This window comes from Thalassophryne amazonica, chromosome 21 (assembly GCF_902500255.1).
Source record: "Thalassophryne amazonica chromosome 21, fThaAma1.1, whole genome shotgun sequence".
Lineage (NCBI taxonomy): Eukaryota > Metazoa > Chordata > Actinopteri > Batrachoidiformes > Batrachoididae > Thalassophryne > Thalassophryne amazonica.
Window position 1 is genome coordinate 32,734,933 of NC_047123.1, and position 14,587 is coordinate 32,749,519.

Genomic DNA, 14,587 nt, shown 5'->3' on the forward strand with positions numbered 1-14,587 from the left:
ATGTTGCAATGCAGCCAGAAGAATGAGGGATAAAAAGATGGCGATGGCATCATGCAATCTGCAACCTCACCACTAGGTAACACTCAAACAGCCCTGGTGCACAAAATTTTTTTCATGAGACCATCACAAAATGTATAATATTTTTATGATGCGTCAGCCTCCGCACACGAATTTTAACCCTAACCAACCCCAAATTTTGTCATATCATGACAAAATTTTGTGAAGTTATCATGAACTAATAGATTAAATCACTTTCCATGACGCCATCGTGAACTTGGAGTGAAATCGGGTTGCACTCAAACCTACACACTGTAACTTTAAGGTGGAATTGACATTTTCTAGTATGATATATTATGAATTATAGTCCTTCAGAAAATAATAATAATTCTGTGAATCAGAAGTCCACAGGTTGGATCCAGCACCTGAACCAGCAGGTTACAGCCTTCACTGAAGTCCTACATAGGCCCTGAGGCCATCGGGACTTGCACTGGGATTTGGCACAAGTTTTACACCGGATGCCCTTCCTGACATAACTCCAAGAGAAACACACAGAACTCCTTCTCTTCCTAAGAGGTCTCCCATATAAGTACTAATCAGGACCTACCCTGGTACCAGGTGCTTACCCCTGGATGCATGTCACATGGTACAAGCCTGGTCATTACATCATCAAACAGCACACTACACCTGTGCATTACATCATCAATCCATGTGATAGATCAAGGTACCCATTGGACACACCACAAATACACTTCCACAGTAATATTGTGCGTTATAGATGTATTTAAATGTGTTCTACAATGTATTTGACATGTTATAAACATTTTTAAGTCCTCCAGTTTCCATGTTAACATCACAATATTTCTGCCCTCCATCTCCATAAAGACAAACTTCTTCCTGCATCATCCTTCTACACCTGGAGGGTTCTTACAGACACAATTACATGAGAGGTTACTAAACACGTCTTAAATCTGTGTCGTATGATTTTTATCAGTCATCCAAACCTCCAGCCTACAGTGGATGGTTTCTGTACAGTGAAAAATACCCGTTTTCTCATTTATCGCCTCAGGTTGTGCTCCTTCTACATCCCACCCACACTGTCCATTTTGTGGTGTTTGGCTGAACACTCTTCCACCACCAACGCTTTGACTGATTGCCCAAATCCAACAAATGAACCCTTTAAATTGGAACTGATGCAATATTGCTATTACTCCGTCTGGTTTCTCCCTCCAGGCTGGACCCAGATCGCAGGCTCTGAATCTCCCACATTCTCCAGCTGCTGAGTGCCGTTCTCTTCTGGGTGTGCTGAGCGATGAGGATCACTCTGTGGTGCCTGGCAGTGCTGCTGGCATGCCTCTTCCACCCCGGACACAGTGACTGCCAGGACCAGTGTGTGGCCTGTGGTGCACTCCTGCAGCAGCAGCAGCAGCTACAGCAAGCCTTCAACACCATGGTGAGGCGCTATTTGCTTTGAATTTTCTTTTGCAGCTTAAAGACTTGTGTAGCCAATGATGTCTTATATGTTGTTCTCAGTTTCTGTACTTCACAGCTCATTAAAAAAGAAAGCTGAAGGGTAAATCAATGGTGCTGCCATGCAAAATGGCCCTTGGAATTTATATATATATATATATATATATATATATATATATATATATATATATATATATATATATATATATATATATATATATATATATATAGTTGCAATAATAATAATAATACTGATAATAATAGGTAACATCAAATTTTTGAGGGGGGCAAATGATAAAAGCTTTCAACTATGTTGCCATGAAAAAATTAGAGATATAGTTCCAAAAATGTGCAGCTTGTATATTTTTAGCCAAGAGAAGTGATATGAGAGGAATGGAACCTGTTCATGTGTTTCCTTTCTGTCTTTTTTTCCCCTAAATCTGTTGTAATTATTACTAAATCCATTAAGATGAATGCATTTGGTTTTCCAACTAATCAAAATGTAAATTTATGATCAACCAGTGAGAAACAGACAATAAATGCTGCAGAAAGCAGCTTCACCATAAATCTCTGTCTGGGTTTTTCCACTGCACTGAGCAACAAAGAGTGTGTAGATCTTCAGGCTCCATCTGGACTTTTATTTGGTGTGTATCTGTGATATGCATTCATGGGCAGTTAAGTCTGTGAACAGACTTGTAGACAAGAACTAAGATTGCCAGTGGAGGGAGTTCAGAACAGTGAGTGAGGTGAGCTTCTTTTTCTTCTTTATTCTATTGAAAATTCTGGCAGCAGCATTTTGTACAAGCTGTAGTTTATGTCTTGATTTTTTTGTTGTTGTTTCGGGATGCAGGAGTGCAATGCCTTTGTAAAGCTTCAATGAATTTCTCTGTATAATGGGTGGAAAAAGGATCTGGGCTTGGTTATGTTCTTCAGAAGACAGAGTACTGTTTTAGTTTAAGAGTTGTAATAACATACTGACTGTCGTTCCATATGCTGAGAGGTTGTAACTACATTTTTTTTTTTTACCTTCTTGAACCAATTATTAGAAGAGGTTTTGTTTTGATAATTACAATCGGAGAAAATAGTATCATATCCATGAATCAATGCCTGATTTGTTCCCCAAACAGTTAAAAGGGTTAAAAAAAGCAGAACGTTCGACCACATTACACCCATTTTGGCGTCCCTTCACTGGCTTCCTGTCCCAGTGAGATCGGATTTTAAGGTTCTGCTACTAACCTATAAAATTATTCATGGACTGGCACCCTCCTACCTGGCTGACCTAATTAAACCTTACGTACCGGCCCGGGCTTTATGTTCTCAGGGTGCAGGACTACTTTGTGTCCCTAAGGTGAATAAGAAGTCTGCGGGTCACAGAGCTTTCTCTTATTGTGCCCCTGTTCTGTGGAATGATCTCCCTGCGTCAATAAAACAGTCAGATTCTGTGGCGACTTTCAAGTCCAGACTCAAGACGCACTTATTTTCCCTTTCATATGGCTAGCATACTGCTACAGTTTTGTTTTATGCTTTTTACTCTTTTAATTCATTTTATTAGTAATTGGAGCGGGCCGCGGCCTCAACTTTACCTAAATTCTGGGTCTTTTAGTGAAGTTTAGGGCTAGTGGCCAGCCATCTCCTTAGTATTTCTCTGTTTTTCTTGTTGTTTAATGCTGACAAATTATACAGTATTTCTTGTCTTTCTGATGCCTGATTCTGTTTTTTCTTTCTGTTTAAGGTGCAGCTCCATCCAGAGATGGGAGTTGTGTTCGTGTTGGCGATCCTTCTGTCCTGTGCGGCAATTGCATTTCTTGTATATTCGTCCGTGAATTGTTCTGTGAATTCTTCTGTAATTTATGTTTTGTAGCATGGCCCAAACAGAGGGTCACCCCTTTGAGTCTGGTCTGCTTGAGGTTTCTTCCTCAGAGGGAGTTTTTCCTTACCACTGTTGCGCTGGGGGTTGGTAAGGTTAGACCTTACCTGTGTGAAGTGCTTTGAGCCAACTCTGTTGTGATTTGGCGCTATATAAATGAAAATAAATTGAAACTGAAATTGAAAAAAATCAGCATTGAGAGTAATATTTGATTGGTAGGCATTTGCATGTAGACCCAGAAATGATCCCTGTGGCACTCCACGGGGGATGCAAACTCTACCTGATCAAGCAGTCTGGATTTTTCATTTTGAATTACTACTTTTCCTTTGTGCTGGTAACAGTAAGTGAGTTTGTCAGTTACAGTGAGTGAGTTAGTTCATCCCACTGAGATGACAAATACAAAAACACTGTCATCTTGTAACTCACTTAATTCAAAGAACACACAATGATAATGAAGTCTTTACATGGCGGTTAACGCTGATGCACCACAGCAAATTTGTTTTGCCTGTGCAATATCAGATAGATGTGATTGCCCCCTGCTGGATGCAGTGCCCACCTTCACCTCAGCATCAGCTAACAAGTTAAGCTAGCAACTCTGTGGAGAAACATGACACTCACTACGTGGTCAAAAATGAGACAAAGTATACAACAGAATGGGAAAGTAAAATGGAAATTAAAGAATGGATAGAATGTGTGGCTGGGGATGATGCAAAAGTGTTTCGTCTGTACTGCAAATTAGTGATGGCAAGCTGAAAAACACTTTTTTTTTTTTGCAAAGTTTCAATACCTTTGCAACAAACGTATGTCAGAACACTGTTCCAAAGTCTGAATCAAAATGAAGACCAGTGCCTACAGTTAATCATGTGTGTGTGCAAGAGCACATACATTGCAAAAGCAGGAACATTGGCATATTCAAGTAACTAAAATACTTATAACACATCACCCCAATGAGAAATCAAGAATATGCGCATTACGACACCAGTTTAGCAAAAATTCAACACAACACACATCATTTACAAACTCCCATTGTGTAAAAATAGTCTGTGGGCAGCCATGAATAGCTGTTGGACGGCTAATTTAGCTGATAATGATGCAGAGAAAGACAGCTGGGACCTTTGGGAAGTTGTAATGGAACTATGTAATCGACTGCTGCTCAGTATCATCAGCCCGGGTTTGAAACAAAGACTGACACATTTTATCAGCGCCTCGTTTTGTTTGCCGTCTTCCCGTTGAGGCACAGATGGGACGTACTGAGCAATTCTATCGTCTCCCACTTCAGACAGAAAGTGTCATGGTGTTTGTTATACAGTCAGGAACCACTGATGCATTCATGCACTCACCTATGCGTTCATTCACATGTCTAAACCATAATTATGAATAAGTATGTTGTCTTCTGCAGTTCCAAAAAGCCAGGATGCATTTTTCAGACCATGTATCGCCACTGACCTCCTTTAAACCAATCTTAAGGCTGCCAAGCTGCTTTAAATCTGGCACAGCTGGTTTCTGCCACACAGTTATATCCTGAATGTCAAACAGGAAGGAGAACATGCATAAGAAAATAAACTGAGGTGCTTTTTAATCTATAGGTGCGTCGCTGTTTTATTCATATCAAAGAGTGAATTGAATCCTTTTTGTTCTGTTTATTACATTATTAGGCTAACCCAAAATTTTTCTCAACCAATTAGCCAATAAAGAGCAGGCGATAATGAGTTTAGCGCCTCCACTTCAGATGTCACACTTCCAAATTAATTTATATGCGTAACTATTAAGCATGACAGGAGGTCCCTAAAAACGGCACCACTTGTGGTCCATTTGTGGCCAGAAAACGACCTGCATTAGCCTCTTGACATTTCCGTCTCTGCGTATTCTCACACCAGGAACACTGATGATTCAATTTTTCATTACACACACTCATTGATAACACTGCTGACATATCAGGGTTTCACCTACAAATGCACGGCCTTGGTGGGCCCTATCTTTGGCTGTGGTGTAAGCCAAGTGCTGCTCTGCTTTGTTAACGCTGGCAGTAAACGAAGCGTGTAAAGCTGCTGATATGAATTCATATTTTCACCAAATGTGTTTCACAATTAAAGCATCAAAGTGACAGCAGTTCTTTACTGTGAAATGCATTCACGTGTGCTAACTTTAGCAAGCTAAAAGCATTTGGTAATGTGTTCTTAGATCACCGAATATGCTAACCTGTGAGTTTGGACAGTGACTGGATTTCTTTGGTACTATGTGACACTGGAGAACCCTTTGGTACTACTGGAGTAACTCTGAATGAAGAACAGCCTTATAAGAAAAAATGCACAAAGTAAACTGTGTTAGACTTGAAATCATGCTCATTCGCAGGACTGCAACCAGGTACTGCATGAATGCCTAAACCTGACCTGGTGGCACATTTTTACAAGAGGCCCCACCACTGCTGGGCCACCGGAAATGCAACCGATCTCACCCCAAGTTTGTGATGGTGGTACGAAAAGTGATTTAATAAAAAAAAGTAGTGAGTAAAACGTGCCATGAAAATATGATGATTTCATGACAGTATCATAAGAAAAATTAGACTGGGCTGGAAAATGCATGTTGTTCTGTCGTTTAACTTAATCCTGAACTGCAAAGCATCCTCACGTCGGAGGATTTTCACAGCGGTCGGTCCTCACAAGTACAGGACTAGTTGTGTGTACACACACATCTCTCACTCATAAACTCCTTTAGATTGCTCCATTGATCTGACGTGGAGAATCCCCAAGTGTGGTCATTTCATTTACAATGGATAATTAATTTCCACTGATAAATTCACAGCAGAACTCCCTCTTCTCTCATTCCTTTGATGTGAGCAGGTTCTTGATAAGAATGCAATTTATCTCATTTGGGGGGGAGCTTGATGAGTAAATGGGATTTTGTTCTTACCTCAAACCAAAAATGGACTCAGGAGGTTATGGTGAATGGAGCGATGTGACCATGCATGTGGCAAAATAGTGGGCATTCTTATTTTTAAAAAATTATTTCCTCCATTCAAGCAAAATTTAAAGGAATTTTTTAATCTATTTGAGACATTGTAAGGTGCAAAATAATGGTGTTTTTAGGGTTTCTGAATTTCAACACATTTCCCCATATGGTGCATTACAAAGTAGAGGTGGGCGGATCGATCCTAATATCGATAATATCGATACCAACGCTGGTATTGATACTGAACGATCCTCGTGTAAAAAGATCGATACTCAAGCTTTTTTTCTCTCCCGCATGCACTGACTGCTGCACACTCAGATTCATCAAAGTCTACTCTCTGTCTGTAAGAGCAGCGCTGCTCTGTGTCACACAACACAGAACAGTGCACCCTTGTATTGTGGTTTGTCAGCCCTCTACCTCAGGAGATTTTGTTTTAAGTTGTGTTGAGTGATGTTTTTTTTTTTTTAACAAAAATGTTGATTGTGATAATAAAGTATTCTGTTGTCACATACAATGGTTGTCCATTTGGCTGCTCCCGTTTTTGTGTTCGGGGTCACCACAGCGGATACAACCAGATCCGCATTGATATTTGGCACAGGTTTTACGCCCGATGCTCTTCCTGACGCAACTCCAGTGTTACCTGGAGAAACACACACAGCTGCTGGTGTTCCAAAGAGATCTCCCATCCAAGTACTATCCAGGTCCTGCACTGCTTAGCTTCTGAGATCTGACGGGATCAGGCTGACACAGAGCAGATCAGCTGCATTTTGTTTTCACGTACAATGCTTGGTGAAATTCTATCCTAGGTCTTTTGGATCCTTTGGGTCTATGAAGCTTAAATATGAAAAAGTATCAGTATCGGTATTGATATCGGCGATACTGGGCCTGTATTTACTTGGTATCGGATCAATACCAAAATTCCCGGTATCGCCCGCCTCTATTACAAAGCACCAAAGCACCAATTTGCTGTTTGATAAATGAGTGTAAATCCCCTCTGGATTGTTAACATGATAAATGAAAAAGAATAAATGCTGTCAGCTCATCACTTGGTTCCACCAGATCAGACCAAAAAAAGCAACTTTGTATTGCATATGGAATATACTATATATGTGTCTGCCACCTGCTGGCCATGTATGGGGTTGTCGCACATAATAAACTCATCATCACATGCATGATGGAAATTAGGAGTAGGTGTGGGTTAAGATGCATGTAGCTTGAAAAGATCTGGTTTCTCAGTTTGTTTCATTTCCAAAGCCACGTGGCTGGTGGTAATAAATGCACACAGAAATGTTGAATCCATTGGTTACCCTTTAAAAACAACAACAACAACAACAACAGAAAAACAAAATCAACAATGCAATATGTTATTCCGAGACCTATAAACATGATCCCCTCGGTGAGAAACTGACACTATAAGGATGAATAGACTGGAAGAATAGATATATGATCACCAATAACAGCAAGGAGATTATTCACTGCAAATCTGCCCCCCTAGTGTTCATTGTTTAATCCATTCAATACATGCATTAAACCATATGAAAAAAACACAAGTTTACTATTAAACTCAAATATTTTTCCATGTTTACCCTGCCTAAGTCTACCACATGAACAACTTGTAATACCATCCAACAATTAAGAATGATTTACAACGTATGCTGTTGCCTTTTCTTTGGTGTTTATTTTTAAATATGACTTAAATAATTAAAAGTACTGTTAAAAAGCTATACTTGTATATAATAATCACACTGTTTTGCATATTTGTGATTAAATCTTAAATTTCCTAAGAAAAACTGACTTCACCACTGATACAGATGCAACCGTATGTTTGGTATTAAAGGACCCAGCAGATGACATTCAAAGTAAAATGTGGATGAGATTCGAGTTTTGCAATTAATGCATGTTGAACAGAGATGAGAAAATATGCCAAGTGACATCTCTGATAGAATAGACGCGATGACATATACTATTTGTCATTTATTGATCATCTGAAAATGGGAATTTTGACAGCTCTGTGCTTTTATTAGAAAGACTTTAGTACAGACGTCACTGCCTTTAGAGGAGAATACATTTAAACGCAACTGCAATTCCACTGAATCTGTTCTTTCAGCAAAATAAACCAGCAAGCTCGTTGAAACCGCAAAAGTTAAATCCATGTGAAAACTTCCTTCACTAAATCATAAGTGCAAAAACCCATTATTGTTAGTTGAGGAACTAATTGAGGGTAAAAATCATTATTTTGTCAGCGCATGACATACTGTAATTTATCAGCTTTCCTTCAAACTGATGTCCCATTTTCTTTTCATTCCATGCTGTCAATCATTTTGTTGGTGTCACATTTATCAAATGACATACCTCCCATCTTGGCATCTAGATTTCCATAAATGCTGAAGGCGGCAGGAATGGGGCCCTCAGCTTGTAGGTATCAGCCTGGGTCTGCTCAGAAGTTCAGATAAAAAAAATAAAATGTAATTACATATTATAAATGAGATGCTGATTATGCAGAGGGTTAGACAGACTCTGACATTCAAAGGGCACAGGTGCAGTCACAGCATCTACATCTGGAAGCGCACCAAGCTACTCTGTTATTAAGTACTAACACTTTTGTCAACAAGGCCATTAAAAACCTTTTTTCCATCCTTGCTCACTCACTCATCACAGAGTGGATGTGGGTGTTAGCAGCACCTGAATCCATTTAAATTTAAGTACAATAATAACAGTGTTGGAAATGCTAATACAAAGATAGTGCAAATAATATTTTTAATTATTATTTTTTTATGAGGCCGGTAAAATACTGACAGCGGTGGCAACAAAATGTGCTCCCATGTGAACATTTATGTTTGTATTGTCATGAAACCAAAATAAATAAAAATAACAAACTGAGTCAAGGGATCGTCAAAGAGTAGCAATTATATATATATATATATATATATATATATATATATATATATATTCTCATTGACTGAAAAGTGAAATTCTTAAAGCACCAAAAAAAAAAAAAAAAAAAAAAAAATTACATGTGAAACATAAAATAATAGCTTTTTTTTTTTTTTTTTTTACAGCAAGTTAGCTTTATAATTCATAATATTCATGAAACAGAGATAAGACCTTTCATCCGCTAATCACCAAAATTAGCTTTCTGGTTTGCATTTCTAGTCGAAGCTGGAGCAATATCCATTAAATAATATCAATAATTAAAAGCATTACTAAAAACAATAATTCCACAAAATAGTAGTCTCCAACTTTATGTAAATTAAATATAATCTGCCAATCACCAAAACTAGCTTACTTACCTGCGTTACTATCACCGGTTCCCACAATAAATATCAAATTAGGTCAATATGTAAATGTATTACTAAAAACAATAGTTATACATAATAGCAGTCTAAAATACAATATAGACTAAATATAAATATGAAACATGAAATAATAAATTGCACTTTTACAGCTACATGGCTTTAGAAGTCACATAATGAGAGAAATAGAGAAGCTACTAGCTTACTTACCTGCGTTACTATCACCAGTTCGCACAATAAATATCAAATTAGGTCAATAAGTAAAAGTATTACTAAAAACAATAGTTATACATAATAGTAGTCTAAAATACAATATAGACTAAATATAAATATGAAACATGAAATAATAAATTGCACTTTTACAGCCAGATGGCTTTAGAAGTCACATAATGAGAGAACTAGAGAAGCCTAAAAAGTCTTTCATCCGCTAATGACCAAAACTAGCTTATTTGTTTGTGCTGCTATCAGGCCCTTCAACAATATACATTAGGTTACATAATTTTCATATATGTTCATTTCATTTTTGTGTTCATTTTTTCTGTTTGAAGTTACTTGGATATGAAAAGGATACCTGTTAGCTTGTAAATGGTGGCACCTTCTGGAGCAGACATGGGTCACTTTCAAAGGTGCTTGCTTGGATGACAGTTGACAAATTATTGCTTCTGTTTGTCCCAATGTTGTAGTTGGCATGCTGTGTCTAAATTTGTTCTTATAGAGGAGGCTGGTCAAACAAGAGCATTGTATGTGAGCTAAACCTAGGAGCTACTGCTTCTCCTACACTCAAAATAAAGTGCTAGCTCCCACTTTTCTGTTTTCAAGTTCTGTCCACTTTCAAATTGCCTATCAAGTCTGTGCCAACATGAGCAAAATAACAGAATGAGGTGACAGTGGAAACCATCAAGCATTTCCGTGTAACTTCAAAACCCTATAGGCTCTTATGTTTTCTGTCAGTGTCCCATTGCGTTAGCTTAGCGGCCTCTGATTGTGGACTCAAAGGCACTCACAGGCCCAGTTAGATAGGGTACATCAAGCAGGAAAACAAAGCATGGTTTTAGCAAGTTTTGCCTTGAAGAGCGTGACTGTTTGCGGCTTCACCAGAGGCGTACATGCTTGTGATCTCCTTGGCAATTCTATGTACATTAACAATTTAGCTTTAAGCTACTGTGTGTAGGATTTGGGGGTGTTTAGCAGCAGAAACAGAATATAGCACTTATAATCACCTGTTGTCTCATGCATAATTACCTACAACAAATCAATGCACTTGTATAAGCTTAGAATGAGCTACATGAGAGTGGACCCCCTCATGGTGGTCACCATGCTGTACCGCCATGTTGATACAGGATCCCAAAAAGAACATACTTCCTCAGGGAGAAGAAAAACAAAAGGAATTTGTCTACTGGTTGTTAAGAAGTTTGAGAGCTCTACTTTTTTTGTGAAATAAACGATCATGCATATTGCTGATCATAAGAGAAGGCATGAATACTCATCACCAAAGAAGGAAAAATAAAGGAGGGCAAAATCATGACAACTCAATGACACTAAATCCTACAAACTGTAGCTTTAAGAACACCTAATTTAATTTTGATTAAACCTGGCGAGTGCATTAGCCTTATGGATGGTAAGTGACTTGATAGTTAGAATCTAAGGTCAAAAGTCTGGTGCCATATAATGTGTAGGAAAGTACCGTTGACAGTTTTACAGAAATTATTTTATTTAAGTAGGGCAGCTAACTGCTGATTTTGAGGAGAATAATTAAAAACTAAGATACAAGCACAAAACTCGGCAAAAACATTCATATCGGTGTTCTTCAAAATAAACTCATAAACCAAGCAAAAATCCAAGATGGCTGCCATGTTTTCAATGTTGCTGCAAACAGCAATGGTGGAAATCAAAATCTGACATATCTCACGAACAACACAACATATGTAAATAGTTATAGTTGTTCTTTATATGGTTTTTAGTATTCTGAAATGTTACCTGATAAAATCATCTTAGGTACCAACTTGTAAATTTTTTATGTCAAACACTGGTGTTGATTGTAGTCAGTGAAACTGTTGGAATGACATAATAAATTTAGTGTATTTTATATTGTAACAATGAATGAAGAACATATCTTGTCATGTTAAAATGAAAATGGATTTGTTGTCATTTTTGTCCAACTTTAATGCCAGATTACACATTTACACATTATGATTATCTTAAAGACACAAGAAGGTTTCTTGAAGAATGATTCATTGCTAAATCAGGTTTAGGATAAAAATAAATAAATTAACAGACCCAGCATTCATTCAAATCCATCAGTGATCTTCAGAGATATGGGAAAATGAAATTTTGGTGGCCATCTTGGATTATCACTTGGCTCATCAGAAAAATGAGAAGACTACCCCAATGTGAATGTTTGCCACGTTTCATGCTTGTATCACCATTTAAATGATGTTTCCATTGTTTCTTCCTCTATTGTTAGGAATCTTGACTTTGTAAAAATCCAGGATTTGGGATCATGCTTTGGTTTCATAAATGGTACGCATCTCTTTTCTCGACAGGTGTGTTTTCTTGAGTGTGAGGGTCACGTCTCCTCCTCCTTCATGTGGGAGCTGTGCAAAAGTGCCGTGGAATTGTCGCGCCGCCCTTCATTTTCAGAGGGGGGCACTGTCTCCAAGAGAACAGGGGAGGAGATGGAGCTGACCTCTCTTGACCTGAACTCTCGCAGTCAGCTGCTGCAATCTGCATCGGCAGAGCCCTTCCAGGAGGGGGATCACGATGAGCCCCCATTTGAGCCACGCAGCATTCAGTATGACTCATCACTGCTGGAATCCTCTGAGGAGGGGGAGGGCCTGCCGGGCCTGGATGTCAGCATGGAGGATGGAGAGAGGAAGCTGAGAGAGGAGAGGAATTTGGAGAGCCAGTTAGAACGGGATGAGGGCGCAGCCTCAGAGGTCACCACCTTATCCAAGCGCTTTGGCGGCTTCTTGAGGGGGCGCCACGGATACAGGAAGCTGATCGGCTCTCCCGTGAGACCGCTGCAGAAGCGTTACGGTGGGTTCATTGGGGTCCGCAAATCTGCCCGCAAATGGAACAGTCAGAAACGGGTCAACCAGCTGCTCAGGCAGTACCTGGGGATGAGGAGTAATCGCAGTGGGAGGTTCAACGGGATTCCTGTAACCAGAGTTTGGAGGCAAAACAAACTCTAAGGCCGTTGCTCTCGTGAAACCTGCGGCCCTCGTCTGTACCGGGATGCTGCCGCAGAATCCTGCTCCGGTTACCTCAGCCAATCATGTTTCCAGCAGCTCACTCAGATTTTGAACTGTGACGTCGCCATCGTGAGAACGGCCACCATCAATGCACCTCTCTTTGTGTCTCTAAGTAACAAGGAATGTTTTAACCGTGATGTCCTTCTCAAGCCTATTTTCATGCAATTCTGTGAAATAAAAGAATTAGAGAAGTCCACTTGAATATTTTTGTGTGTCGGTGTATTAAGAGTGGCAAAAATCAAACTGGGAAGCTGGTTGACTGCCCAGATGTTGGACTTGAAGGTCATGTTGCATGCACTTAGGAGCTATGCTAGGCTACAGTCTGGTCAAAACGTAAAAAAAGTGATGATTTGTATGAACAATAATCCTCATGTTTTATGGGATACAGAGGCAAAATTACAAAAATTGTGTTAGTGTCCAAATACGTATGGACCTGACTGTATATGTTCACATTCTGGGCTGAAGTAAACTCAGTGTGATTTTTGTCTTTTAGCACATGCAGGCAGAAATACAAAAACATCAGGTCACTTTAGGTGACAATGTGAACGCAGCCTACATACTTAAATATCATGTTGCTTTGATTTACGCTCATATACAATCAATTTGTCTTTAATTTGATCATATGCAGTTACTGTCCACGTCACTGTTCAAAACTATTTAAAACAACCTGTAGTGAGACCAGGTTGATGTTCTGAAGATCTTACAGAAACATGGACTTGCACATTTCTTTTGGAACTGTGCAGAGGCTCGTTTCAGTTCGAGTCCCTTTATTCTCTTTATTCTGTATAAACGGACTAGTGCAACAACAGCGACCTCTCGTGTTCAAGAAAAAAAAGAAACGTTAAAACGGGTAAGGCTGCTGAATGTATTGAATCTCATCAAAACATCGCTTTTTCTCGATATTTTTGGAGTGGTAAATTATACTTATGAAATATTAAGTCATAATTATATGGCAGTAAATAAATCATAATTCTGACAGTTACAATTTCAAAATAAGTCAGTTTTTAGATGCATTATAGCAATCATGTCAAGCTTGTCATTACAAGTTACATGTGCATTATATAAGCAAAGCAAACATGCATTTTCTATTAATTTGGTGCAGCAATAAGACCAACTTTTAATCAGTTTCTCCTCATCATATAACCTTTCAATTTGGAGACTGACAAGGTTTTTAATCTGGAATTGATAGATTCATTCATTCACTCTCTGCATTTTCCAGGGCACATTGCCAGGCTTTTTCCAAAGCCTGAGAATTTACAGTTTTAGATGTAAAATCATAATTACAATACAATAAACCATAATTATGAGTTCAGGGAAATTACTAGACAAGATATTTACAAGATAGATTCATCATTCTGAAATTGAAATAAAAATTATAATTATGAAATACTAAGTCATAATTACATGATAAGGGTGTTTTGAGGTACTAGTTAATCATAATAGAATGTTGAATGAATGAATGAATGAATGAAAACTGTTTATTTCGAACATTTGATACAACAATTACAAGATAGATCAGTGAAGTTCCTACTGTGTACCCAACATGTCCAAAAGTGTTCAAACTGTTATGAGAGCAAAAAACTAATTACAAAATCATCTAAGTTGTAGGAAATGAGAAAATCAGAGGTTTTGATATGGTAATTCATAATTACGAGATGTTAAGTCATGATTATGAGTAAGAGTCATAATTATTAAACCTAAGATGAGACAATAATGAGACAGTAATTTTCTGAGTTGGTAAATACAGTAGTTCACAATAA

General features: G+C 38.4%; 1 protein-coding gene across 2 annotated transcripts in view; it reads left to right on the forward strand.

Annotated features, from left to right (window-relative positions):
* Positions 1 to 13,029, forward strand: part of pnocb (prepronociceptin b) — a 33,444-nt gene extending 20,415 nt beyond the window's left edge. Inside the window, exons 2-3 of one of the 2 annotated variants that reach the window (XM_034162447.1) lie at positions 1,228 to 1,450; positions 12,120 to 13,029. In XM_034162447.1, the coding sequence (XP_034018338.1) occupies positions 1,310 to 1,450; positions 12,120 to 12,767 (789 nt within the window). In that variant the 5' untranslated portion in view covers positions 1,228 to 1,309 and the 3' untranslated portion in view covers positions 12,768 to 13,029. The remainder of the gene's footprint in view (positions 1 to 1,227; positions 1,451 to 12,119) is intronic. The other variant, XM_034162448.1, reaches the window with a different exon arrangement.
* The last annotated feature ends 1,558 nt before the right edge of the window (positions 13,030 to 14,587 follow it).